Genomic DNA, 27627 nt, shown 5'->3' with positions numbered 1-27627 from the left:
CTGTATGTCATTAGGGAACACTTTACAACAAGCCCTGGAATCCCCTAATAGATTATATACAACAAGTAGAGCCTTCGGCACTATATGAGTAGTTTAGGCACTTTTCTTAATACTTTGCACTTGCCAGTGTTGAAGTTTATCTGCTGTCTTCTTATTCATAGATCTTTTGCAGGCTGTCTTCACTTACTTAGCATTTTAGTAGCTACAGTATTTAATGACATTTGTCAATACAGAGATTGCATTGTTTTGTTTTTCTTCCAAATGACTTGTAAAATTACGCTTATCATCGACGTATAAAAAGATAATTCCTGGACTGGCTAGGGTTAATATTTATGATAAAACATAGTAGAATGGAATTTAGAGTATCTATAAAAAAATAGTAACTTCTTGAACAAGTTGAAAATATTATATTCAAATAACTTGTAAAATTTACACTTACCATTTACAGACAAAAAAAGATAATTCCTGGAGTGACTAGGGTTAAAATTTATGAGAAAATGTAGTAGAATAGAATTTAGAGTATCAATAAAATAGAAAAATAGTAATTTTTTGAGCCAGTTGAAAATATTATATTCAACTACAGAAGGCTAATTCTTCCCATAATTAATACTACCATGAGGCAATCTTTTACCATCAGTTATAACTTCTGATTTCCACAGGCTCCAATTATTATACTGCATGATTGTTCAAAAATTCCTTTAGCTGTTTAGCTTTATATAGTTGATTTTTCTTTTCAGACAGATAAATTATACCATCTACTGCAATATGGAATGATCTAGTTGCAGATTTCCTTCTCTTAAATTCTTTTCTTTCTTAATTTAGCCTTCTAACAGTTTCTGCTAAACTGAAGCAATTCTTTTACCTAAATATTTTTGTATCCTATTATAGTGTTTCCCCATCTGGTCTCTCTTAGCTAGAAATTATTTTATCAACTTTGAGGAGTATTTATCTCTATTTATGCTGCACACATGCCCACTGTAATGGTCGTGTTGTAATGCATGATGTATTTTGGGCAAACAGAATCATGATAGTATTTACATTATGGAGAAACTTGGAGATTTCATTTCTCAGCATAATGCATATTTTTTATTTAATATGACTTGCTATTGGGACCCTTTGACTCTTTGTAAGTAAAATAATTATCTTTTCATCCATAGCCCTGCAACCTCAGGTACACTCCCTTGTGCTGATCAATGATCAGCCATTGTCAGTGACACTGACCATTGTTAACCTGTTCTTGTTATGAGTCATTTATGTGATTTAGGCAGCATTATTGATGATGCAATAAACAGCAAAGTAAAGTATGTGCATCTATCATTTTGAGTCATTTGCCTGACTAGAACTTTTGTGAGGAGAATTACCATTCCTCCTGCTTCTATAGCCACTCCTTTTCATCTTCTTTGTGGTTGCCTCTTCCTCTGCTCATCCCTTAAACCTAAGTCTTTTGAAGGGTTCTTTCCTAGGACTGCCCTCTCTACAACCTCCCGAGGTGACTTCGCATATCCCTATGGCTCATAATTCTCACCTGTCTTTCTTTCTTTTTTATTTATTTAATTTTTTATTTTATTTATTTATTTTTTGAGACGGAGTTTCGCTGTTGTTGCCCAGGCTGGAGTGCAATGACGTGATCTCGGCTCACTACAACCTCTGCCTCCTGGGTTCAAATGATTCTCCTGCCTCAGCCTCCCAAGTAGCTGAGATTACAGACACCTGCCACCATGCCCAGCTAATTTTTGTATTTTTAGTAGAGACGGGGTTTCACCATGTTGGCCAGGTTGGTCTCGAACTCCTCATGATCTGCCTGCCTCAGCCTCCCAAAGTGCTGGGATTATAGGCATGAGTCACCGTGCCTAGTCATTTCTTACCTTTCTTCTGTTCTATATGCATGTCCAACTGCTGCCCCTTGGCTGTCCACAGACATCTCAAATTCAGCAAACCTGTAGCTGAATTCATCACTCATAACTACCTGCCTATCCCAGAAAGCCTTTTCTTTGTGTTCCCTCTACTATCCTTCCATTGTCCAAGCTAGAGACCTAGGACCATTCTCTACTCCTCATTTACCCTTATATTCTCAGCCAAGTTACAAGTCCTACAAATTCGACTTCCTTAATAACAATTCAAACAATTGATTTGTCCTTCCTCTAGTTCTAAGACACAATCTCACAGCTAGACTATTGTCATACCTTCCTAAATGGTCTATCTTTAGTTTTACTCTTCCTGTACCAACCTCCAGCCTCTACTTCACCTGGCTTGGGAGGTCTTCCATGGCTCCTGAAACATGTGTCTAGTGCACATTTTATTTTCTTTGTAGCCCCCCCACTTCTCCACCATAATACTTGTCACTCTGTATGACAACTGCCAGCTTATTTCTATTTCTCCACTAGATGGTAAACCCTGTGAGCATGGGATCTTGCTCACCATTCAATCCCCAGAGTGTGGCATAGTGAATGTTGCGCAGAAGGTGCTCAACAGACGCTTTCTAAATATTGTTGAATGTTAGTCAATTTTTAAGCTTTCTAATATTTCAACTGTAAAGCAGGTAGAAGAAAATTATAAACACATAAATTGCATAATGACAAAGTTTAGAATCAGAAGACCTGGATTGAATTTCTGGCTCTATCATTGCCTTACTGAATACGTTTGAGAAAGCACAAAATTTTCTCACTATTTATAATCTTATAATACTCATTATTACTGAGTACACAATAAAAATGACAGTAACACCTTGAATGTATGGCCTCTAAGTAGTTAGAAGCGTTTCTTATGAATTATTTATTTGTTCAATATCCCTTTGGGGTAGGCTTGCATTGTTTCTTCTAGTTGGTAATGAAGGGGGAGATATAGCCTTTCCTGTCATGATGTCAAAATACTGGTTGTGAGATGGTTGCCTACTTCACAGAATGTCATGAAGACTCATGAAGCTGTCTGAGGCTTTATGCTCTCAGGAGGGAAAAAAATGAGTTATATATGGTAGTTTTACAGCTCTTATTCATCTGATTTCTTAATAATTCAAAGTATTTGGGGTGAAAATGTGTACAAATTATTTCAGGCCGGGTACAGTGGCTCACGCCTGTAATCCCAGCACTTTGGGAGGCTGAGGTGGGCAGATCACTTGAGGTCAGGAGTTCGAGACGAGCCTGGCCAACATGGTGAAACCCCATCTCTACTAAAAATACAAAAAAATAGCTGGGCATGGTGGTGCATGCCTGTAGTCCCAGCTACTAGGGGGGCTGAGGCAGGAGAATTGCTTGAACCCGGGAGGCAGAGGTTGCAGTGAGCCGAGATCGCACCACTACACTCAAGTCTGGGCGACAGAGTCAGACCCCATCTCAAAAAATAACAACAATAACAAAAATTATTTCAATATTCAGTATTCAATATTCAATATTCCTGGATTTTTTTCTCCATATTTTTCTGGAGACACATTTGTTTTTCCACACCCACTCAAACCGTCTGTGTACCAGGCAAACTTTCTGAGATGCAAAACCAAGTAAAGTATGTCCATTTTATTTGTTTCGAAAGGATATGACTAATGATACTGTGGGAAAAAATGGTATAGTTAATAAAAATTGTATCCTCTGTATGAGCGGCTAGAGAAGCCTAGCAGGTGTGGCCACACAAAGCCATAAGGTGTCAACACTTGTACTGAGGATAGGTGTCAACACCTGTACTTTAGAAACCAACCCTCCAAAGAACTCACACAAGAAGCAGAGTCAGTGTCTACCTAGAATCTGGAGGCAGCCCCTGTGAAATGGGATTTTTTTACCACCATCAAATGGTGAAAATTTTTAAAACGTGTCCAATTTTGAATGCTATAACCCTATAATATATCAATGTTTGTTTTACATAATAATGTTTAAATGTATTTGCCATTAATTGAATAGACTTTTTTAGGAGGATGGACCATATTTGTTATTGCTTTGAAACACTCTGTAGGACACCAGCATATACTCTCAGGGTTACTTTTACCCCAGTTTGAAACGCACAGGGTCCTAGGACATTGCAGCCCAAATCATGGGATTTTTGTTAGCATTTAAGAGAATCCGTCCACATGTCCCCTTTTTACTTTGCTACACGTAAACTCCTGAAAAATTATTTTGCCTGGCATGCTAATGAAATCTTTAAAATGTAGCTCTAAACACCTAATTGGTAGCATTTTCACAGTCAAGATGATTAAGGATTATAAATTAGCTTCCTCAAATAGAGATTATTCTGTTTGAGGAAAAAGATCTTTCTGAGGTGAGAATTGCCTATCCACTTCTCTCTTTAGATCTCATTAAAATTGGAACCCAAACTAAGGAGTTATACAACTTGAGACTTTGTGTGTGTGTGTGTGAGCATTTTGAAAATATGATCAAATAGAAAGCTGGTCATGCTCAGACATGAGTACAAGAAGTGACTTATTTATACATTCAAATTTCAAAATATTTGTAAGGCCTACCATGTGTGCTGCTAAAAGGTTTTTAATTTAAAATTATTTTGTTAGATAATCCTGTTTCAAGTGACATTATGATTTATCGCCACTAATCAAGATTCTGATCCCTCATAGACTTCTTGTTTGTATCTGTTTTTGTTCTTTGTTACATAAATATGAGCTTTATATATAAAATTCTGACTGTGTAATATAGGGCTAATGAGTCACAGATGGAAAGATGCTGGCACATTACCATCTAATAACATTTTAAACTCATATTCCATAGTAAAACAAAAGCAAATTGTATACATCTGTTTTCCAACTTGTAGCATTTCTGAATTTATGCAGAATGTATATTTAAAGGACTTGTATTTAGAGAGAAGAAAAAGAGGACATAGGTCACCTCAAAACTACGGAGCTACTTAATAGCCTTATCAGAACGGACTTGGCAAAAGATAAGATTTTCTCTGTTTTGCTTCCTGAGAAGTTGTAGTCCTGAAGACTGAGAATCAAAGGCATTAGAGCTGAAGAAGTGTCTTCAGACTACAAACTAATTTTTCTGCCTTTCTTAAAATGAAAAACATATCTCTAATGTGAGGCATGTGGGGGGTGAAATATTCACAAAACTAATAAAACTAAAAATGTAGAAATTTCCTGGGCTTTCCTAAAAATATCTGCAAGATAAATTTGGGTGGGAAGAGAGAGAGCCCAGGCCATGTATTGCTGTGGTTGTTGTTTATTTTATTTGTATGGTAAACTGGTAAACATGTTCTCTCTCTGTGTGTGTGTGTGTGTGTGTGTGTGTGTGTGTGTGTGTGTGTGTGTGTTTTGGAAAAAAAAGGAATAAAAGGCTTTAGTTTCACATGTTCTTAGAAAAGAAATAGAACAAAGGCAAAATTTCTCTCTCAGACTTAACCAATTGATGACGCCTGTGAGGAGGAGTTAGTACAAGTTATTGAAGAACGAGTCTCTAAAACATCTCTCCGTGTTCTCAAGGAATTCAAAACTGCTTTTCTGCATTAAGGGGTTGTGTGAACTGTCAAGTTCTTTCGGAAAAGTTATGTGACAGAAGTGATTACTGCAGAGTGTGACCATAAATCCCCCTGACATGAAATACACATGTTATAAGAGACAGATTTTCATCCACCACCTCTGCGTGAATTCCTGAAACAGGAGAGTTCTGAGATTCATCATATGATTGGAGAGAGAAATTTTGATATGTGGGTGGCAAGACTGTATTTTGTGAGGTGTACTGTGTTTATTCTGGGGAATGAGTATGATCTGATGGCAAAATTTTGTTCCCCGTTGTTGTCCAAAAAAGAATTAATACATGTATTGTATATCCTGAGCTGTAAACAGAATGTCAATGGAGGGAAATTACAGTGTGGTTTTCATAACAGTGTCTATAGTTATCTCCATTTTGTACTAACATTTTGTAATTAAGATGTTGTAATTTTGTAAGATTCCAGAAATGCTCCATGTAGCAAACTCTTTACACCGTGTAGACACAGATCCCGTTGTACCTGCCCCAGGCTCAATGACCATGAGCTCTCAGTTTCCCCATTTCATGCTTTAGGAAATTATTGGTTTGACTAGGCATGATGGTTTATGCCTGTAATCCCAGCACTTTGGGAGGCCGAGGCGGTCAGATCACTTGAGGGCAGGAGTTTGAGACCAGCCTGGCCAACATGGTGAAACCCAGTCTCTACTACAAATACAAAAATTAGCTGGACATGGTGGCACATGCCTGTAATCCCAGCTACTGGGCAGGCTGAGACAGAGAATCACTTGAACCCTGGGGACAGAGGTTTCAGTGAGCTGAGATTGTGCCAGTGCACTCCAGCCTAGGTGACAGAGCAAGACTCCGTCTCAAAAAAAAAAAAAGGAAAAAAAAAGTCTGGACATGGTGACTCACGCCTGTAATCCCAGCACTGTGGGAGGCCGAGGTGGGTGGATCACTTGAGGTCAGGAGTTGGAGACCAGCCTGGCCAACATGGTGAAACCCCGTCTCTACTAAAAATACAAAACTTCACTGCGCGTGGTGGCGCACGCCTGTGATCCCAGCACTAGGGAGGCTGAGGCAGGAGAATTGCTTGAACTTGGGAGGTGGAGGTTGCAGTGAGCCTAGATCAGGCCACTGCACTCCAGCCTGAGCAACAGAGTGAGACTTCATCTGAAAAAAAAAAAAAAAAAAAAAAAAAAAAAAAGTTTATTTTGGGGCCTCATGTGTCTAATTTTGTTTATGGTGTGTCAGACGAGGCAAGACTTAGAACCAGGGAAGGCAGGCGCTAGGTATGTGCTTGTTTTGTTTGTCCCCCAGTGAAATGTCTGTGTGACGTTTTATGTTGTGTTGTTTTGGTGCTGTGCTACATCCATAGGGCCTGCCAGGCTTCCCCACAGTTGCTGCCCTGCACAGTAATCAGATCCTCACCGTCAAGGTTTGTGGTTGTTACTCATGCCTGTGTAGTCAGAAATGCAATCAGCATAAGCGTGAGCAGGAACCATTCAATTGGCTTACCGAGCCCGTTGGCTTCCTCTCATCATATATGTCAAGTTACTGGGCACTTGGGACCCCACTTGTATCATTGAGGTCAAATGTCTTTTAAGAGGGTATATCCTGAGCATACTTGAGAGGAGGATATTGACGTCAAACAGGTACTGTGAAGAGAGGTGGGCATAGCGATCTAAAACCATGCCATGCCTTGATGGCTTAATTTGTATGCATTCTAATGCTCTGTAATATTTTTCCAGTCAATTAAATAATCCTAAGTACTCTCTCTGGACTTCGGGTGTCAATAAAATGGCAGTCAAGTTCACGTCACATTATGCTGGTTGACAAGTCTGATGGAAATGGAACTGGCATTTTGTCTCTAGACTTTCTGCTCAGAGTGAAGAATGCAGGGGTGCACCTGCTTACCTGCTTCTGGGAATAAACTACATTAAAAAGATCCAACGTCCACAGTGAAATGATGAAGCACAAAAAATGTTCATTACCACTGAAGATCTGGTCTCAGCATCGCATTTCAGGATATTTCTTTCGAGAAGAATCAGTGGGTCTAACGTTAGACATAAGTGCCAGTTCTATTTTGTTTAATAATCATTATAAGTCTAATGTGTATATCTTTATTTCTTTCTTGGGGCCTTCTGATGTCTATTCTTCAACTCTCTCATCTCTGAACTTCAACCTTTGACCTCACCTGACTGATCAGATGGTGTTTCCTAAAATCAATCATGGGTTTCTCTCTGCTGATCAGCAGCTCATTAAACGCCGCCTGATTAAGGTAGTGCTTATTCTTGCTGAAGTCTGATTTCTTCTTTACATTGGTTATTGCTCTGTATACCTATTGCTTTACCGTTTATCTCTGATGGGTGGGGTGTGGGCGGTGGGTGGGTATTTATTTGGAAATATCCTCAAACAAAATTACATTTAGTCAGCTGCTTTTGTTTGAAATGTTAGATACAAGTACCAAAAAAGATACTAAAAGCCTATCTAATTTTTTCTTAATTAAAAAATTTTAAATTGTAGCTACTAACAGATCCAGTTTCTAAGCTCTCTAGCTTTGGTAATTTATAAATTATTATGCAATATGATGGGAGCCTCATATGCTTAATTTTATAGGGTATGAAAAAGTAAACACATTTGTCTAACTTTAAAGGCAGCCATTTTATTAAATGAGGTGAATACAACTGATGCAGTGTTATGGATAAAGTAATTCACACATTTTATACCAGCTCTGACTGTAGTGGTAACATATACACTATTTCAAAGAATGGAAGTGCTGGTTCCTGAGCTGCTTTGATTTTAATAGCATCTACTCAGTCACCCAGCGTGAATATTTATTTGCTCCCTGCTGGGAGGCAAATTGCCTACAGGCTTTATATTTGTGGTTGTTCTGGTTCTTTTCATAGTGTAAATGTGGATCAGATAATGCAAATTTAAGGTGCTGAAAAGAAGACCTGAGTCTTTATCTTTCATGGTTATTGCTGGTCTGTTCCTTTCTCCATCACAGGGTGACCAAGGACAGGCAGGGCCTCCAGGACCCCCCGGCCCTCCAGGCCCAAGAGGGCCACCTGGGGACACAGGGAAAGATGGCCCCCGTGGAATGCCAGGAGTACCTGTGAGTCACTTTTTAGATCACTTATTCTCACACGTTTTGTTTCGTGTTAAGGGCTGAGAACTAGGGTGGAGCAGGGTGGTGAGGGGCATCAGGTCAGGGGGTCAAGTGAGTGGAGTGGGTTGAGGGAAACGGGATGATGAGTGGAGTGGGTTGAGGGAAGTGAGATGATGGGAAAGTCCCCAAGCAGCATAGGGCGCTCCCAGCTGCATTCCTCTTTGCCACTTAATCCACTGGGGATCCAAGCAAACCACAAGAGACACCTGGAGGCAGCCACTAAACTGTTTTTGAGGGAAGCCTCAAGAAGTCTGTGATTGGAGTTGCCCAATCCCAGGTGTAACCTGACTGCCATAGTGTGCACCGGGGCCTTTAGTTTAAATGGGAGATTAGTCTGAAAAACTAAGTAGGAGGCTAATAACATTTTCCAAAGGTTCAATAGCAGACCAATAAAGTCCTATACTATTTATGGAAAGTAGAGGAAGTAAAATGTTCTAATATTTATTCCCTTATAAATAACTTGAACCCCCAAAATTGCTAATAACCGTAAAATGAATGGTTAAAACATCGGTGGGTATGGTTTAAATATCATTTGTCTTTTGTATGTAAGGCTTATTCATATAAATAATTTAAAAGTAATCTCAATACTTGGCTACAGAGATTGGTCAAGTGTCAATGATATAGTAGTAAAACATAGAAGATAAATGGTTTGGTTTCAGAGGCAACCCAGCAATTAAAAGAAATATATGGAAAAGGTCAAAAATTTTAGATTTATTTTATGACTTTAGGACTAGAAATTAAGGTTTATTACTGGATTAAATTATTTATTAAGTGTATTTATTTAACAAATTATTTTCATAGTATTTTTGTGGTACATAATAATAATGAAAATATTTATCCACAAAGCAGAAAATTTTGAAAATAAAACCAAAAAAGTAAATAATTACAATACTCATTAATGTTTTGGTATATTTTCTTTCATTTTTATATGCATATATTTATGCATTTTTAGAAATAATGACTCTTTATAAGAATATAGCATACTTTAAAACTTCTGAGACAGCCTCATAAGCCTGTGTCCTTTTCTGAAAGCTGCTGTGAATTTGTTGATATAAAATGTGGAATTGTCTTTCAACATATGATTTGCTAGTTGTTAGGACTGCTTTCACTCAACCTCCAAAGACAGTGGTTGAATTTTGTAGCTGTCTTCTAATGCCTTGCTTTTTCTCATGATGATATTCCAAAAGGCAGAGAGATCCACAGCTTTAGGGATATTTAAAGCTCTCCCATTGATTGCTGGTTGCCACAGAAATACAATGGGTGTCTCTTCAAAAAGTAGTTAAAACCATTTTGATGGTACATTAGTCAGATCATTGAGCATTATATACTATACTCAAATTCAAGATATAAATTACTTTTAAAAAATTTAAAGGTATGACAAACCACATAATCCAAAATTATATCATTCTTTAAACAAATATAGTTTATTCATGTAAGTAAGAAATGGAGCTTTCTACACATAGGACAAATTAACTTGTTTTAAAATTTTCAAAAATATAACTTGAACTATATATGGTCTCAGAGTTTATTTATATGTACTATGATGACTGCTAGAGAAAGATTTCTTTTTCTTTTTTTTTGAGATAGAGTCTCGCTCTGTCATCCAGGTTGGAGTGCAGTGGCGTGATCTCAGCTCACTGCAACCTCTGCCTCCCGGGTTCAAGTGATTCTCCTGCCTCAGCCTCTTGAGTAGCTGGGACTACAGGTGCCTGCCACCACGCCCGGCTAATTTTTTTGTATTTTTAGTAGAGACGGGGTTTCACCATGTTAGCCAGGATGATCTCGATTTCCTGACCACAGGTGATCCGCCCACCTCGGCCTCCCAAAGTACAAAAAGATTTTTTTGTGTGCAATGAGGTCTTTGCTGTGTTGCCCAAGCTGTAGTGCAGTGGCTATTCACAGATGCCATCATAGCACACTATAGCTTCAAAGACCTGGACTCAAGCAGTCCTCCTGCCTCAGCCTCCCAAATAGTTGAGATTACAGGCATGTGTCATCATACCTTGCTAGAAGAAGACTATAAAAATAAACTGTGAAATATTGATTTTGAAAGACCAGCAATATCTATATTCATTGGCATTTTAAGACAAAAAATATTTTTAGCCAATGACTGTCATTATGACAATAAAATATGATAATTCTATATCAATCTGAATATAAGAAAATGATAATGTCATGATATAGTGTAATTTTCTGTATCAAATTTAATAAAACATGTTACTTCAGCCATCATTAATCCAGGAAGACCAAAGTTTAACATCAGTCTCTGCTCATTTTATTAAACACCTGTACTAAGAGCAATTGTCTCTCTGTCCTATGTGTGAAAGTTCTGAGTTCTCATAAAGACACCATGTCCTTATCTTTATGTCATCCTAAAGAAGACATGATAATCTAGACTAATTTTATTAAACCCTAAATTTGTAAAGTTTATTTGTAGAAGGGAAATTAGCTCTCTTTTAATGTGCTACATTCCTCTATTTAACCTGAAGAAATATACTTGACATTTACATGCCCCAGTCAAAGAAAAAAAATGATTGAAGGGTTTTTTAAAAATACTTACAGCATTACTAAAATTATCACTATTCTTTTTTAAGGGTGAACCAGGAAAACCAGGAGAACAAGGCTTGATGGCAAGTATCTCAATTTATCTTTTTCTATACTAAGCCAGGTTGTTTAAAACTATGGTCAAGATTATGTGTGACAAATATATCTGTCATATGACAGACTATAATAAAAAAGTGAAAATTAGTAAAAGTTAAAAGTAATATGGCCTATCTACTACATGCTAAGGGTCATAAGACTACATATCTACATTGCTGATGCAGGAGAAAAAGAAAGAGATTCCAGGTGTGGGGAGCGACAGAGATGCTGCAGGCCAAAGGAGAGAATTAATTAAGTGACTCTGCTGTAAGAGAGATTAAATTTAGGGGCATGCCTCTTAGCTTAAATAGAAATGGAAATCCCATTTTCAAAGGGATCAGGTCTGACTAAATGAATTCGCACAGGAAACTTTGCACAGCGATTCAGAGTTTTTCTACCGTTGAACATCTCTATCCAGAGAAAAATTGCTGTGCCTTTTGGTTCTCTGTCATTTAAAAACAAACAAACAAACAAACAAACAAACAAAAAAGGTCCTGAAATGATTCCACATGGACTTACTCATAGACACACAGGTCCCAGTTCCCCATGATTTGTTTATCTTTTGCTGGTAGAAAAGATGTTTGGTTCGGAATTCCTTCAACCTACCTCTTCCTGTCCCCTCCTCTCTGTCTCCTGAACTGCCTCTCTAATCTGTTACGATGTGAACACTGTTGGGAAGCACAGGGTAATTCTCTAATAACCCAAATGCCAGAAGAGGGCTCACACTCATCCTGGATACTGAAGGAGTGGGCCCAGAGAGTGCCGGGTTGCCAACAGGTGACCACAATCAGCTTGACACTGTCCATCCTGCATAATGTTAGGCTGGGCACGGGGGTTCATACCTGGAAACTTAGCACTTTGGGAGGCCAGGGAGGGGAGGATCACTTGAGCCCAGGAGTTTGAGACCAGCCTGGGCAACACAGTGAGACCCTGTTTCTAAATATATATATATATTTTAAAAACAGGTAGGTCCTAGTGAAACTAACGCATAGAGTCAGGAATCAGCAAGGCTTCTTTGGGCTTGAGATGCATTTGCAGCTCTCCTGGGAAGTCAGCTGTAGGTACAGCTGCCTTTGCAGGATCCCTGGTGAAATGAAAGCATCCCGGGTCCAGATCTCATCCACTGCCTGGAAATTCTGTTCCTGACCTGTAATATCAAGAAACAATTTTATTTTACATTTATTTTTTTTTGAGATGGAGTCTTGCTCTGTCACCCAGACGAGTGTGGTGGCGTGATCTCGGCTCACTGCAACCTCCGCGTCCCGGATTCAAGTGATTCTCCTGCCTCAGCTTCCTGAGCAGCTGGGACTACAGGCATGTGCACGCCTGGCTAATTTTTGTATTTTTAGTAGAGATGGGGTTTCACCATGTTGGCCAGGATGGTCTTGATCTCCTGACCTTGTGATCCACCTGTCTCGGACTCCCAAAGTGCTGGGATTACAGGCGTGAGCCACCGTGCCGATACAGATAATTTTTGGTGATATAATGGTTTTTGTTTAAAAAAGAAAAAAGTGGAAGGAACGGAAAAGAGTCTATAAGTAAAACTTAAAACCTTTGTCATCAGTGGTAACTGCATACAAGTGCAGCGTTAGCTCTCAGTGGTATGGAGTTATAGAGTATGAGGAATTCTGGGAGAACTACAATATAAATTTTGAAATTAATTTAAGCAATTGAAAGTACATGTACTTTTTGTCCTGGAAAATGGTGAAAACACATTCTTCCCATATATTCTTATATCAAAAGCTATGTGGGCTTCTCAGGAGCCTTTGTTTGTCTCCAGGTGTGCACAGACTACTCAGATTTTTATCGCTGGCATTGGCTTTTTTCCCTGATAGCTAATACAGCATCCTAATGTACAATATTCTGAAATAAAATGGATATATTTTTTAAAATTATCATCTTCCACTCAAGGAATTCTCTCTTACATATTACATATGCTCTCCAGGATATACTGTGTGAATAACAATATAATCTCATTTGCTTACCATTTCCAGTTTGACATAGTTAAATACAAATGTTTGACCTGATCCTAAATCACTTGCATTATTATCTTAGCATGCTCCAGTTCCCATTTCATATCAAAACTTTCTCAGGTGAAACAGTCCTGGGCTTTTTTTTTCTACAAACTTTTCTTGACTCTTTAAACTCTTATAATTTAGTGCATGTTCTTATTTTTTAAATGCATTTAAGAAACCTACTGGAAATGACAGATGTTTCAAGGATATGTAGATTAAGTGATCTAAATGGCATTTAAAAATTACTGTTTTTAAAGATGTAAGATTCCTTTCAAAGAGAAAACTTCTTTAATGTATATAAAGAAAAGTGACAAATTATAGTGTATATCCCAGTGAATTTTCACCAAGTGAACAAACTATATACAAACCAGATCAAGAATGAGGACATTATCTTAAACCCTTCTTTACCCCCAGTTGCCACCCCAGAGGTAACCTCCACCCTGACTTCTGTCACTATACATTAGTTTTGCCTACATTTGAATTTTATAGTAATCGAATCCTACAGTATGTACACTTTTGTGTCTGGCTTCTTTCATTCAACATTGTATTTGTGAGATCATCTACCTCTGTTTTAATGGCTTTCACAGCTTGTTTAAAAAAATAGGAGGAAGAACCATATTTCCTTGACTACCCCGGTACTTGACTACATCATTCTGATAGCAGTAAATGAATGAATGTCCGTCTGACCTTGGGCAAGTCACTTAACCTCTCAATTTCTCATCTGTGAAGAAAGGATAATAATACTCTCTCTGACCGCCTTAAAAGGTTGCCAAAGACAATGCAATAAATTAGGGGAAAGCACTTTAAAACATATAATGAAGAACTATATGAGTATGTTATTATTATTATCACTCAGTTGTTCTCTCTAGAGTAAATTACAGGTGAGTGTGGATTTATATACCAGATGTATTCCTGTAAAGTTTTGTATAAATTAGATTTTCTTGAATCAACATATTTTGAATGTTCCAGGGAATTTTGCTGTTTAAAGAAATCCTATTCAGAATCTTTCTGCAAATCAGTGTAATCCTCTAATTCTTCTCCTCAGCAAACTGAATTTCTACTTTTTATGTTTGTTTAAGATGAATATTTCTCCAATCTAAAAATCTATCTTTTTAAAAAGAAATCATGATTTATTAACTTGAACAGCACCTGTATATTTTAACTCATACCAAAAAGAGAAGAGGATACTAGAAATATAACTGCAGTTTCCATGAGGTGGAAATTTTTCTTTTTTCTCTCTCTCTTTTATTATTATTTTTATTATACTTTCAGTTCTAGGGTACATGTGCACAATGTGCAGCTTTGATCCATAGGTACACATGTGCATGTTGTTTTGCTGCACCCATCAACTCATCATTTACGTTAGATATTTCTCATAATGCTATCCCTCCCCCAGCCCCCATCCCCTGACAGGCCCGGGTGTGTGATGTTCCCCCGCCCTGTGTCCAAGTGATCTCATTATTCAATTCCCACCTATGAGTGAGAGCATGCAGTGTTTGGTTTTCTGTCCTTGTGATAGTTTGCTCAGAATGATGGTTTCCAGCTTCATCCATGTCCCTGCAAAGGACATGAACTCATCCTTTTTTATGGCTGCATAATATTCCATGGTGTATATGTGCCACATTTTCTTAATCCAGTCCATTATTGATAGACATTTGGATTGGTTCCAAGTCTTTGCTATTGTGAATAGTGCTGCCATAAACATATGTGTGCATGTGTCTTTATAGTAGTATGATTTACAATCCTTTGGGTATATACCCAGTAATGGGATGGGTGGGTCAAATGGTAATTCTAGTTCTAGATCCTTGAGGAATCGTGAGGAGGAAATTTTTCTTAGAAACTTAGAAATTTTCTTTCACACACTGTGGGGGTGGGCGGGGGGGGGGGGACCTGAAATCTGCTAGGGAGAAAAGTACATTGTATCAGTAGTTCTGGTTTTAGAACTACTTAGTGGTATATGACTATAGTCTGTGATCCTTTTTACTGATCTATAAAATGTAGGTAATAATTCCTATTCTACCTGTCTCACTGGGTTATGGTGAGAAGCAAGTGAAATGATAATATGAAATGTTTTATGAACCACAAAGAGTTCCATAAATGAGAAGTATTACTATTAAAACAAATGTCTGGTGATATAACTTGGCATACAGAAAGGCTGCCGTAAGAAATGTAAGGGCTAAGAACAGTTGAATAATAGCTACCAATTAAATTACAACATGTCAAATACTGCAATTAAGAGTGTAATTTATTGCTTGTGTCCTGTTTGTAGTTGTTGTTTTAGCCGTCCCACATATACCGTATCTTCTTACATTATTAATTTTTCATAACATTCCCCTTCTCACCCACTTATTAAGACAAACAAAAGATAATAAATACCACTACTCTCATCTTTTTCACATTATGTAAACCCCACTACATTTGTTGGTTTGTGTCATGGAGGAGTGCTTGCTTACATAAGGGTCTTAAGAGGCGCTAGAGAATTGTTATAAATTTAAAATGTCTGTGATGATGAAATGAAGAAGCTAGAAACAATCTAAAATTAGCTCTTGAAAAACTTTATGAGTGTATCAGGTAGGGAATTAGTTTTCATAATCTAAGATATATAGTTTATATTGCAGAAGTAGTCATCTGATGATTAACAGCATCTATGATAGAATAAAAAAGGAAAACCTGCAGCTCATGCAGTCCACATTTATTTAATCCTGCCCTGCATCTATTCTGTAAACATGACCTTCGGGTTTCCAGGAAGTTCAGGATGAGCTTTTAAAACCCAGATCTTGCACTTAAATAAATTTGACTCCATCTAAATAAGGAGAGAGCTGCTGTATCTTATAAAACTAGACCCAAGAATGAAACAAAGGAATGACCATAATTGGAAGTGATCAAGTTCTGAATCCTAGCACAAATGATCTTTATCTTTCAGTTCTTCAGAAATTTAAATCGTTGTTAAAATAGTATTTTAAAAGGTATCTTTCCTTTCGATCTTCTTGCTGTTTCTTTCTTTGACAGATGCAGAAATTTTCAAAAGCATGAAAGATAGATGGTATTGAAAAAGATATACCAAATAGCTCCAGTTTCATGTATATTATTTTTCTCCCAAATTGTCTATATCCAAGGTTTCAGAGACCAAATCACTTTCCTGTTCTGAAACTCTTTATTCCTTTCTTCTCCTCCCCTAAATATATATAAACTCCATAACATACTCATTTACCTTCTACTGAATTATAAGAATACTTAAAATGTTCCTCATTGGGCCCTGGTGGTATCTGAGAGTTCAAAACTCAGAAATATTTGCTGTTGTAGTGCCGTAAAGTGAAATTTGGACTTTTTTGTCCGAACAGTTTACAGATACTTTTAGTTTATTTTAATTTTACCTGTAAACACATTTAATACGTTTGGGTCAAGTGAATATAATGTTTTTAAAATATTAATTAATAACATAAGCATGAGAATGTTTCAGTTGCATTTAAAATAAAATGGAAATAACCAGTATGTAAAGGTTTACTTTAAATGTGTTCAATTTATAATGTATTGCTATCCCACGGATTTGCTAAAACTCATGGCTTTCCTTCACTGTGCTTTGATCTGCCTGCTATCTTGATCAACAGATGGCAGACACTAAAGACAACAGCAGACTTCCCGATTTGGATCTGGCAGAGGAAACAAGACTCCCAAACCTTCAAATCACAAATAACAAAAATGACTGAAATCATCTAATTGTAGTTAGTTATTAGACAAAATTTTGACAACAAAACCTTATTTGGTAAAACTGCATGTCCTTCAGTTGTGCACGCTGCCTGCTGAGATGCCTTAGCAACCATTCTAATGCTTTATCAGCCTCCCTTAATCTGATTGTCCATGAAGTACATATAAATGGCACACCTGCAGGGCTCTTCCCACCTCCTTGGCACTTTTGCCCAGAGCCTGTAGTGTGTTTTTCAAATGGACCAGAGAAAGCAGACAAGTGATGCCTTCTATTTCTGGTGCTGCCCTGCCACCCCTTCCAGGGAGTCCTGCCGTAGAATCAACACAGTGGAGCTGTGTCTCCCCAGCCTTGGGGGACCTGCTCTGTGTTGATTCCTCTGTGCACAGACTTTTCTCTAGAGGTGTCTAAAGGTCGCTTAGTGAGGTGATAGGAAGGAACGTTTGACTTTCCTTTGAAGCTGGTTCTGTCTCCTGGAAACAAAACGTCATCTTGGGGAATATTTTCAACAATGATTTAGAAGCATGATTATGTAGCAGAAAGACAGTCTCAACAGCTGAGTAGATGCCTCTGTCTGTATTCCTCTCTCATTACTTCATTTTGTTTTCCTTAATGACCTCTAGGCTGTGAATCAGCTCTAATATTAACTATTTTTTACAGTGGCTCAAACTCAAGGTCTAATAAGTTCTATCATTTGGGCAAATTAAGGTATCTAGGCCTTAGATTCCTCATCTGTAAGGAATGGTGAAACTAAACGGTATGAGTTCCCTTCCAACTCTAAAGTCCTGTCATCCTGCTCTGTTTCTATTATGAATGCACAGATGCATATTATATGTATCTATTATATATGTTCTGTAAATAATTAAAAGCAATGAACAGTCATATACTAAGCTTTTAATAGAAGAAAGTCTTAAAAATTGTCTCCTTCCTCAAAACCATAATCAACTTCTCTAGTTGTCACTGCTTTTAACTTTAGAATTCAGCTTATTGTAGCTCTACTGAAGCAAAGTAAGTGATTCTTGTATGAGAATATTAACTAAGTTATAATTGATCTGTCTCATCAAATTCTCATATTTCATCATTAGATAAAGAAGAAATTTTTAAAAATAGAGTTAAGTCTGTTTGAATGTGCTTCACCTTTGCTGACTTAGGGCAAATGTACAAGTTTTAGGGCAAGGGGAAAAATGGGAGTCCTTATACAAAGTGTCTAAATATTTAAGTTATAAACCAACCTAATGAAACTGTTCAGTAAAATATGTTCTATCCTCCAACCTTTACAGATATATTCTCATGATGACTTGGAAAGTTCAAATCCAGAATTCTTGCCCTCCTTGGAGTTCAAAGCCACAGTGTGGTGGCACGAGGAGGGCTGTAACTAGCCCTAGCCCTATCCTTGGCCTGCTTCCCTTCTCTCCCACACCTTCCTCCATTCTTCAACTTGATAAGACTCAGGCTCTAACTTTATAAAGGGTTCTTGAATGCTCACAGGACCAAATTTCATCGATCCCCCTCAAAATACCCACCTCTTCGCCTTCTCTTCCAATTTGTTATGGTGCACACCAGTGGTATGGTTCACATTCAGAAGAACAGGCCTGGGAAGAGGCAACACAGAGTCTTTGAAGTGAGCTCAAGTCACTGGGGCAGAGAATTCCAGAGTCCTTAGTACCTGAAGGTCAGGTGGCTGGGGGGCTGGTAGGGCTGAGAGTGGAGGGTATGTGTACGGGTAAGCATGTTCTCTTAGACCCATGGATTCCTAACCCCCTGGGAAGCACAACCAGAAAAGGGCCCTTTAAAGCATGGGCTCAAGACAAAAGCCTCCTTGCCAGATCGAAGGGAAGTTCAGGATCCATGTGTCTGAGTGGAGCCTTAAAAAAGAAATAGACTTCTGCTTGGTCACCTCCTTTGAGGAAACCTCACACACATGCATACACTTTCACACTCCCCCAAGCTAAGTTAGAAGCTGTCTTCTCCCCTCCTTCACAGCATTTATCACATCATATAATAGTTTTTGGTACTTAATGTGTTTAATAAACAGAATGACTGAATGATGTGAGTTAATCAATTAATAAATCAGGCTCTAGTACAAATAAATGAGCTTTATGTTTTTCTCCCAATAGATGTCATGTCATTATGCCCCAAGGGTAGGATTGGGCAGGATAAATCCAACAGAATTACATAAAATTGCTCTTCTTTTTCTTCTTTTGTTTTGTTTTGTTTTGTTTTAGAGACAGGTTCTTGCTCTGTCACCTGGCCTGCAGTGCAGTGGCATGATCACAGTTCACCTCAGCCTCCAACTCCCGGGTTCAAGGAATCCTCCTGCCTCAGCCTCTCAAGTTGCTAGGACTAAGGCATGCACCACCATACCCGGATTTTTTTATTTTTATGTTTTATGGAGATGAAGGCTTGCTGTATTGCCCAGGCTTCAAGCAATCCTCTTGCCTAGGCCTCCCAAAGTGCTGGGATTACAGGTGTGAGCCACCACGCCCGGCCTGCATCTTTTTATATTTATATATGTGTTATAGATTATTTGGAGTATATATGTGCTTATAAATATGCATGTTATAACTAAAAGAATGATTTTCATGAGGACAATGGAAAAGTAATTGCATTAATTTCTAGTCACACCAGCCGGGTGCGGTGGCTCACGTCTGCAATCCCAACACTTTGGGAGACCGAGGTGGGTGAATTACCTGAGGTCAGGAGTTTGAGACCAGCCTGGCCAACATGGTGAAACCCCATCTCTACTAAAAATACAAAAAATTAGCTGGGCATGGTGGTAGGTGCCTGTAATCCCAGCTACTCTGGAGGCTGAGGCAGGAGACTCACTTGAACCTGGGAGGTGAAGGTTGCAGTGAGCCAAAGTTGCACCATTGCACTCCAGCCTAGGTGACAGAGCAAGACTCGGTCTCAAAAAAAAAAAAAAAAAAAAAGCCCCAAATTCTAGTCACACCATATGGCTATTTATTAAGTAGCATATAAAAGGTTTAGAAGAAATCTTAGAAATAATTTAGCTTAGCATTTCACAGAATAACATCAGAGTGAAAAAGAAACTGCCAAGGTTACAAAATAATTAGTGGCAGAACCAGGCTAGAATCCAATTCACTGATTTCAGTCTTGGGTGTTCTGTTGTCTAGATCTGCACTGTTCAATGCAGTCAGCATTAGCTACATATGGCTATTTAAATTTAAAGTTGGCCAGGCTCTTTGGGAGCTAGCACTTTGGGAGGCCCAAGTGGGTGGATCACTTGAGCTCAGGAGTTTGAGACCAGCCTGGGCAACACGGTGAAAACCCGTTTCTACAAAACAAATAAACAAAAACAAAAATTAGGCTTGATGGTTCATGCCTGTAGTCCCAGCTACTTGTGGGGCTGAGACGGTAGGATCACTTGAGGCTGGAAGGTGGAGGTGGAGGTTGCAGCAAGTCGAGATCAGGCCACTGCACTCCAGCCTGGGTGATAAAGTGAGTCCCTGTAGAAAATAAAAAATAAATAAATAAATAAATAAAATTTAAAATTCAGTGTCTAAATATTGTACTGGCCACATTTCAAGTGCTCAGTAGCCATATGTGATTGGTGGCTATCCTATTGGTTTGACCAATATAGAATGTTTCTATCATTATAGAAAGTTCTGTTATTAATAGACAGTCCAGATCCATCTAGGTAGAAAACAGATCTGAATAGGATATGACTATATATTATAATCTTAAATTTAAGAACTTTTTCTGTGGATCATGAGTTATTTAAATTCTAGCAGCCAGTGTATCTCAGCATTGTTGATTTAAAATAGGAAAAGCACTTACACTGCTCAATGGAAATATTTTTTACTGAGTGTAGTGTAGGGTGATAGGCTTTTGTGAACCATAAATTTGTTTCCTTTATAGTACTCAAGGGAAGTATGTTTAATCACAGAGGGCAGAGAAGCCTGTTAATTTTTTCTTTCTTTTCGGATCATTTCCATTTTGGGTTTAGCAATAAGAAGCAGTTTATTAAATATTTTGAAGAGATGGAGTGAGCTAATTTTAGTGTGGATATCTGGCAAGAGGTAATATAGAGTCTCTGTTTTGGAATCTGATCAAAAATAGATTTTTATATACCTAGATTTATCTTTAATCTATGGTATTTAATGCTCAATATTTAGTCTTGGGTTCTGGTTTTGTCAAGTGGTGAGAAAAATGTATTACTTCTTTAATTTCCTGAGCTTTAAGAGACCTCCCTTAAAGAGGTCATAGCCTCATGATTTTGAGAAACACCAATAAATGAATCATCCTGGTTTAATATTTTCCTCAAAAATTCAGCACATGAGATAGAGAAGTCAAAAAGAATTTGCTCTTTTAAAAAATAACTACCGCATGTAGAACTTTTTTTCATCAAATGCTTATGAATACATATAATGACATGTCATCTTCCTAACAGGCTCTGGGTTGTAGAGGAACTTTTTCAAATAATAGGAATTATGGGGTGATATTACTGAAACAAAAATCTCTGATAGTTAAACAGAACAACTGCCTCAAAACTGGGAACTCTTTCAGTGATAGAGTTATGATAGTATGAGTGTTGAAATAATGGTGGAAAGCCAGTAAACAGAATTTAATAATTTTTAAATTCATTCCATTCATTGTTTCCATTTAGTCAATAATTATTTATGTGTTAGGCACTAATCTAGGTGCTGATGATATGAAATATATGGCCTGAGGAAGTTGCTACCTAGTCAAATGGATTTTTAAAATAGGTAAATAGGTTAAAATACAGCTGTTGAAATGTGCTAAAGAAACACAAAGGGTAAAAACAAGCTTCGTCTGGGTGCGCTGGAGAAGGCTCACGAAGGAAGTGAGTTATGACCGCTGGGCCTTGAAGAATGATTAAGAACTTCACATGAAGACTGATTGGAGAAGGATATGGACTTCTTGGGAAAATATAAATGATGAAGTGTGACTGAAGACAGGATCTAAGAAAGACCTGAAACAAGAGATGAGGCTCTCCCTTTTCAGCACTGTCTTGCTCTGCTCTTGTTTATGCTGTGTTCCTTCATACCCACTTCAACTAAATCACGGGCTTTTACATTGAAAACATTGCAGTGCACTCTCTTATATTCTAAACATTTCCCAACAGTTTCTAGTTGGCATTTCTACACACTTAAGCTATGAAATCCGAATCTTGTAAAACATCACTTGAATTACACTCCAGACATATATATAATAGTGGCTAGAGTTTATGTTTCTTAACCTTCCCACATCAAACACCCAAGCAGAACATGGCATTTTATATACATGCATCTTAAATGATCCCTTCTTAAGTAAGACAAATTTCCTCTTACTCTTTATAAACCAAGTTTATGTATTTTGTGATCTCATGATGCATTACACCAGGTTAATATCTTTCAAAAAATTGTAATTAAAATCTGTTGTACCAAACCCTTGAGAAAGTCTGGTACTAATGTTTTATGACTCCATCAGTTAGATTATACGTGTTATCATTCTTCCCTTTGGAACTAGACTTTTAAAAGTATTTTCTTCATTTTGCCTAACTTTTATTAAATCATGGAAAAATTCTTAACTCGAAAAGGAAATAATTTTAAATGGCTTAATAGTTTTGGGCTTTTATCCTCCCTTTCACAGATGGACCACCTCTTTTTTTGTTCCCTGTGTTTTTTATTACAGAAGCTGGTTGTATATTCTCGTGTCCAGAAATGACCAGCAGCTCTCAGAGCTTCAGATTTTACTGTTAGTCATCAGGGACAGAACAGGAACTGTGTCCGCCCCCTACATCATTTCCTAATAGCAGGCAACCAGAACTTGCCTTAAAACATGTCCCAAGAGGCATCCTAAAGCACATCATTTAGGAACTCAGCATCCTGTTTAAGTAATTAATACCTCAATCAAATTTGTGCTAACATCAGTAGTGTCAGAAAAATTCATTAATTTTTTTCCATCCCGTGATGTATCTTTTTGTGTTTTTTTTTTTTTGTTCACAAACTGGAAAGTACAGCCAATGCATAATGGTCACAGCATCATTCTTTTCTTAACAGCCTAGTTTGAAGATTTACTTGGGTTGATAATTCTATCTACTGTTTGCATAATTGTTTTCTGAAGTGCATTGGAGACCGTAGGCCTACATACACATACACAACACTCTCAATTGTTAATGATACCATATAATTTGGATGATTTTGTCTTTGCTGTATTCATATGGAAGTCATGACCTAAATTCCTCTACTCACGCTTGCAATTAGAGGTAATCTGGAGGCTATTAGAATAGACCAGCAATGTTAGAATGAGTCAGGTGAACAAAAAGAGTGAAAAATCCTGCCATTCCTATCTTGAAACACTATTGTCTAAAGTTTAAGAAAAAACAAAACAAAACGTGATTTGCTTTATGTATCCATTTATTCATTTCTTTAATTTTTATCCTACTCAAAGTAAACATCATTGTGCTTACAAGTACCTACAAGGCCATACACATACAATTGTTCTTTCCTGTTCATATCCCCATCTCCCGCTACTCACTGATAGCCTCCTTGGTGTTCTTTGAACACACTTAGCATGTGCCCAACTCTTGGTCTTTGCATTTGCTCTTCCCTTGCCTGGAATATTCTTCCCCCTTCTATATACATGGCTCTTTGCCTGACCTCTTTATCACTGAGAGCTTCACTAAATGACCCCCCCCCCACCCTGCACACACACACACACACACACACACACACACACAATTTAAACTATTCCATCTACTTCTCACAATCCATATCCCCCTCTTTGCTTTAGCACTTACCACCTGACACAATTTTATATTTTATTTGTTTACTGTCTTACTACATTCACTAGTATATGAAGTCCAGTGGTATGCATTTTTATCTTATTTTGTTTTGAGTGCTCACTGAGTGGTCATTTTGTTTTGCCTTATTTTGTAGGCAAAATAGCACCCAGTAGGCTCTTAAAAACTATTATGTGAATGAATAAATGAATTAACCTCAAAATGATTCACTGAGCAATCACTATGTGCCAGCTACTGTGCATGATAAAGGTAATTTAGAGTGAATAAAGAAGTAACCAGACAATTATGATTATTGTTGGTAAATTCTACGAAAACATCATAGGGGTACTTTGGAGAACAAAAGAAGGCACCTAACCCCAAGGGTGAGGGCTCTGAGCTCTGATATTTGGAATGGATGCAGGAGAGGACAGGAGAGAAGAAAGCCCTTTATAGGAACAGACAGAGGTGTAGAACTATGGAAGCCTGGCTTATGCAGAAAACTGCAACTACTGCCAAATCTCAGACTCTTCTAAAAGGCTATGAAAAGCCATTGAAAGATATTTAAGTATGGGAAAGGTATGAACCCATTAGGGGAAGCTCACACAGGCAGCAGTGTGCAGAAAGGATTGGAGGAGACCAAAAGCAGGGTGGTCATTAGGTGAACATTACGTTAGCTAAGGGAACGAGAAATGGGTTTAACAGGAATGTAGCAATGTGACTGGAGAAGAGGGCTGGACCATAGAGATATTCTTAAGTATCTGATGGACTGAAGTAGGAGTAAAACTTTACTCTGAGGCCCGAGTAACATGATTTTGGTAAGCAAGTCACCAACATGAGGTCTATCAGGTTTCTTTAAGTTTCTCACCATATGCTGAATACTGTACATAAATGTTTAGATATGGAATCTAGCAGGGGAGAGGAAAAATTGGAAAGAAAATCAAGTATACTTTATAATTTCTTACTGTGTTTACAAGTTTTTATCTGAACTTTATTTTGCATAACTTTCCATGGTGTTTTCTGAAAGATTATTAAAACTGGTATAAAGATTTATATGCAGATTAGTGCCATTACTCCATGTTTAGAATTTTTCAGTGACTCTTTGAGTTTTTGTCTTTTTGATAAAGTTATACTCATGATGCAGAATTCTTCAATAAAAAGTTTTTACAATTTATATCACCCAGAACCTGTATTTAAATAGGTGTATTTTAAGGTTCTAATTATAGTTGACGTTTCTGGAGTTTAAAGAAATGTAGCTTAGTATGTTGAGATTCTGTATGTTACAGTTTTTAATCTTGACATACATGCAAAAAAATTATTTTGAAAAAATCAAACTAGATGTTTTCATCTTAACTGGTTATATACAAAGTATATGCGAATATAAATAAAGAAGGACTGCCTCATCGATTAATAAAGATGAACCAAAAAGATTATGACTCTAGGTTGGAAATCTACTTGATCCAAACTTACTAAATCATGAGGATAACAATAATGGAATTGTTTTAGAAATCTTGAATCACTAGAACAATTGACTTTAATTTTGGGAATAGTCAGCATTTGTTTGACGAGTGAATAATGAATTTATGGCATTATTCATCCAAGTTGTTGTGCAGGATGAAAATATAAACAAGTGTAAGGAAGATTAGATAGGCTAGGTGTAGTAGCTTACACTTGTAATCCCAACACTTTGGGATGCCAAGGTGAGAGGATCGTTTGAGGTCAGGAGTTCGAGACTAGTCTGGGCAATATAGCAAGACCCTGTCTCTACAAAACATTAAAAACTTAGCCAGACATAGTGACATGTGCTTGTAGTCCCAGCTACTTGGGAGGCTGAGGCAGGAGGATTGCTTGAGCCCAGGAGTTTGAGGCTGCAGTGAGCTATGATCAAGCCACTGCGCTCCAGCCTGGGCAACAGAGTGAGACCCCGTCTCAAAAGGAAAAACAAAAATAAAAAAAAAAGATTTGATAAATTAATGAATGTTTCTATGGTATTTGCCCATTACTTTATAAACTTCCCTTTGTACCAAAAACTGCAAGACTAATCAAATGTAATCATCTTAACCAACTGGTAGCAACATACCCTAATTTGAAAATCAATTTTTGGGAAGGGAAACTTGGATTTGTAAGCTTAACTTTAATTACCACAGTGTTATAGATATATAATGGTATTATTAATCTAAGGGTACTCAAAACAAATGTATGTAAGTAAAATCTTGCTCAGTAAAAATAACTAGTATTTCTGGATGTGTGCATGCATGCACACGTGTCTGTGTGTGGTGTGTGTGTGTGTCTGTCTGTCTGTACTTAAGTGTCCTATATTTTATTCTGCCTTAATCCCAGGTCACCCCCTAGTAATGGATGATACTCTTGTTAGATCTCTACCATTTTTCCTGCCAGAGAGAGAAAAGAAGTATATGCACATTTCTAGTAACTGTGAATATATTCTTGGCAGCATAGTTATGAAAATTCTGTAAGACATGTATTCCCAATTTAAAATTAATGTTAAATCTTAAAAACTGCTTTTATTTTTAGAGGTTACCAGAAGCAGCAGTAGTTTCCTAACAGTGAAGGAAAATATTGTCTTTGTAGCCATCCTTAGATTTTCATTAAATATTGTGTTAAAATATACAACTTATTTAATTTTATGAATTTCAGAGTTATGATTAGTCATTCTAAATCTCTGATTTTATGTGATTATGCAACAGAGACCAAATTAGAAAATATCAGATATGTTATTCTCTAATTAAAATACTTGATATAGAATTCACTCTTATTTTCATTTGAAATATCCCCTTCCGGGGTTATATATCAATGTGATGAAAGAGACAATTTTAGTGAACATTTTTTTTCAAGTGGCAGTTAGGTTTACAGTGGGAAACAAGCCTTTGTGAATTGAACATACACATTCTCAGTCTAAATACTGAATTAATGTACTCCTTGTTCTATGATTTCCTTTCTAACGTCAACATTTTAAGAAGTAAAGTACTCTAGAGACACTGGAGAAAATGGAATGATAGACAATGATAAAACCCAAGTCCTTTCTTGATTCTCAGATCTCCTATCACCACAACCTCCAAATTCTGCCCTTACTTGGTATGATAACATGAACATTTACTTCCCAAACAATTTACCCAAGTGAGGAAATGATTAAATATGTTTATATGCTAAGGGGAAGAACTAGTGAAGAAGTGGAGCCTCTGATACAGATGCAGGGGTAACTGATTGCAAAAGATCCCTGAGGACAGAGACAAGGATGGATTCCAGAGTATACCAGATGAATTTGCCTTGTATAGGAGGAGGGGCTCTTCTTCCCCTGATACAGGAAAGAGGTACACATACATTTGGTTTGATGAGAGACAAGATGTCGAGGGAATTTACATTTGATAGTCTCTATTTTCTCTGCAAAATCTAAAACAGGGAGAATTTTAAATAGAGGGAGTGAGATAAGTAGAGAGAATGTCTGACCACACAGATAAAGCAAATAATAAGCTCGTTAAACAGTTGGTTGGTTGAGTAAATTAAATAGAAATATATAAAGGCAATATTGCACAGTGTACTTTCAATAACCTAAAGCTGATTATATGAGGAAATTGTTAGTCTTCCTGTGAGGATTGCAAAATAACATGGGGAACAGATTCTCTGAATGTTCCTAAACATTATATATTTTTAATAAAAAGGAGGCATGAACAGATCTTCCTCTAACAACCACCCTAGTGTTTTATTTAGTGTTATAGAGTAGGCATGCAACATGCTGATTAACTGAAATGTCACACACTGAAAATAAGCTGGCCGTTAGTTAAATGTCATGGAATAAAGAGCTTTTAACATGAAATGATGCGTGTCTATAACTTTGCTGAAACATACTAAAAAATATTTTTGAAAGAACTGGAAGAAAATGCTTAATAGTTATATTTTAAAATAGATACAAATAGAAATATAGC

At 37.3% G+C, this 27627-nt stretch overlaps 1 protein-coding gene across 2 annotated transcripts in view; it reads left to right on the top strand.

Annotated features, from left to right (window-relative positions):
• COL25A1 (collagen type XXV alpha 1 chain) overlaps nucleotides 1-27627 on the top strand; it is a 506241-nt gene that overhangs the window by 367779 nt on the left and 110835 nt on the right. Inside the window, exons 8-10 of one of the 2 annotated variants that reach the window (XM_065545315.2) lie at nucleotides 7624-7695; nucleotides 8425-8532; nucleotides 11181-11216. In XM_065545315.2, the coding sequence (XP_065401387.1) occupies nucleotides 7624-7695; nucleotides 8425-8532; nucleotides 11181-11216 (216 nt within the window). Of the gene's footprint in view, nucleotides 1-6792; nucleotides 6853-7623; nucleotides 7696-8424; nucleotides 8533-11180; nucleotides 11217-27627 lie in introns of both variants that reach the window. The other variant, XM_045392741.3, reaches the window with a different exon arrangement.

This window comes from Macaca fascicularis, chromosome 5 (genome assembly GCF_037993035.2).
Source record: "Macaca fascicularis isolate 582-1 chromosome 5, T2T-MFA8v1.1".
Lineage (NCBI taxonomy): Eukaryota > Metazoa > Chordata > Mammalia > Primates > Cercopithecidae > Macaca > Macaca fascicularis.
This window is presented reverse-complemented; position numbering and strand designations above follow the sequence as displayed.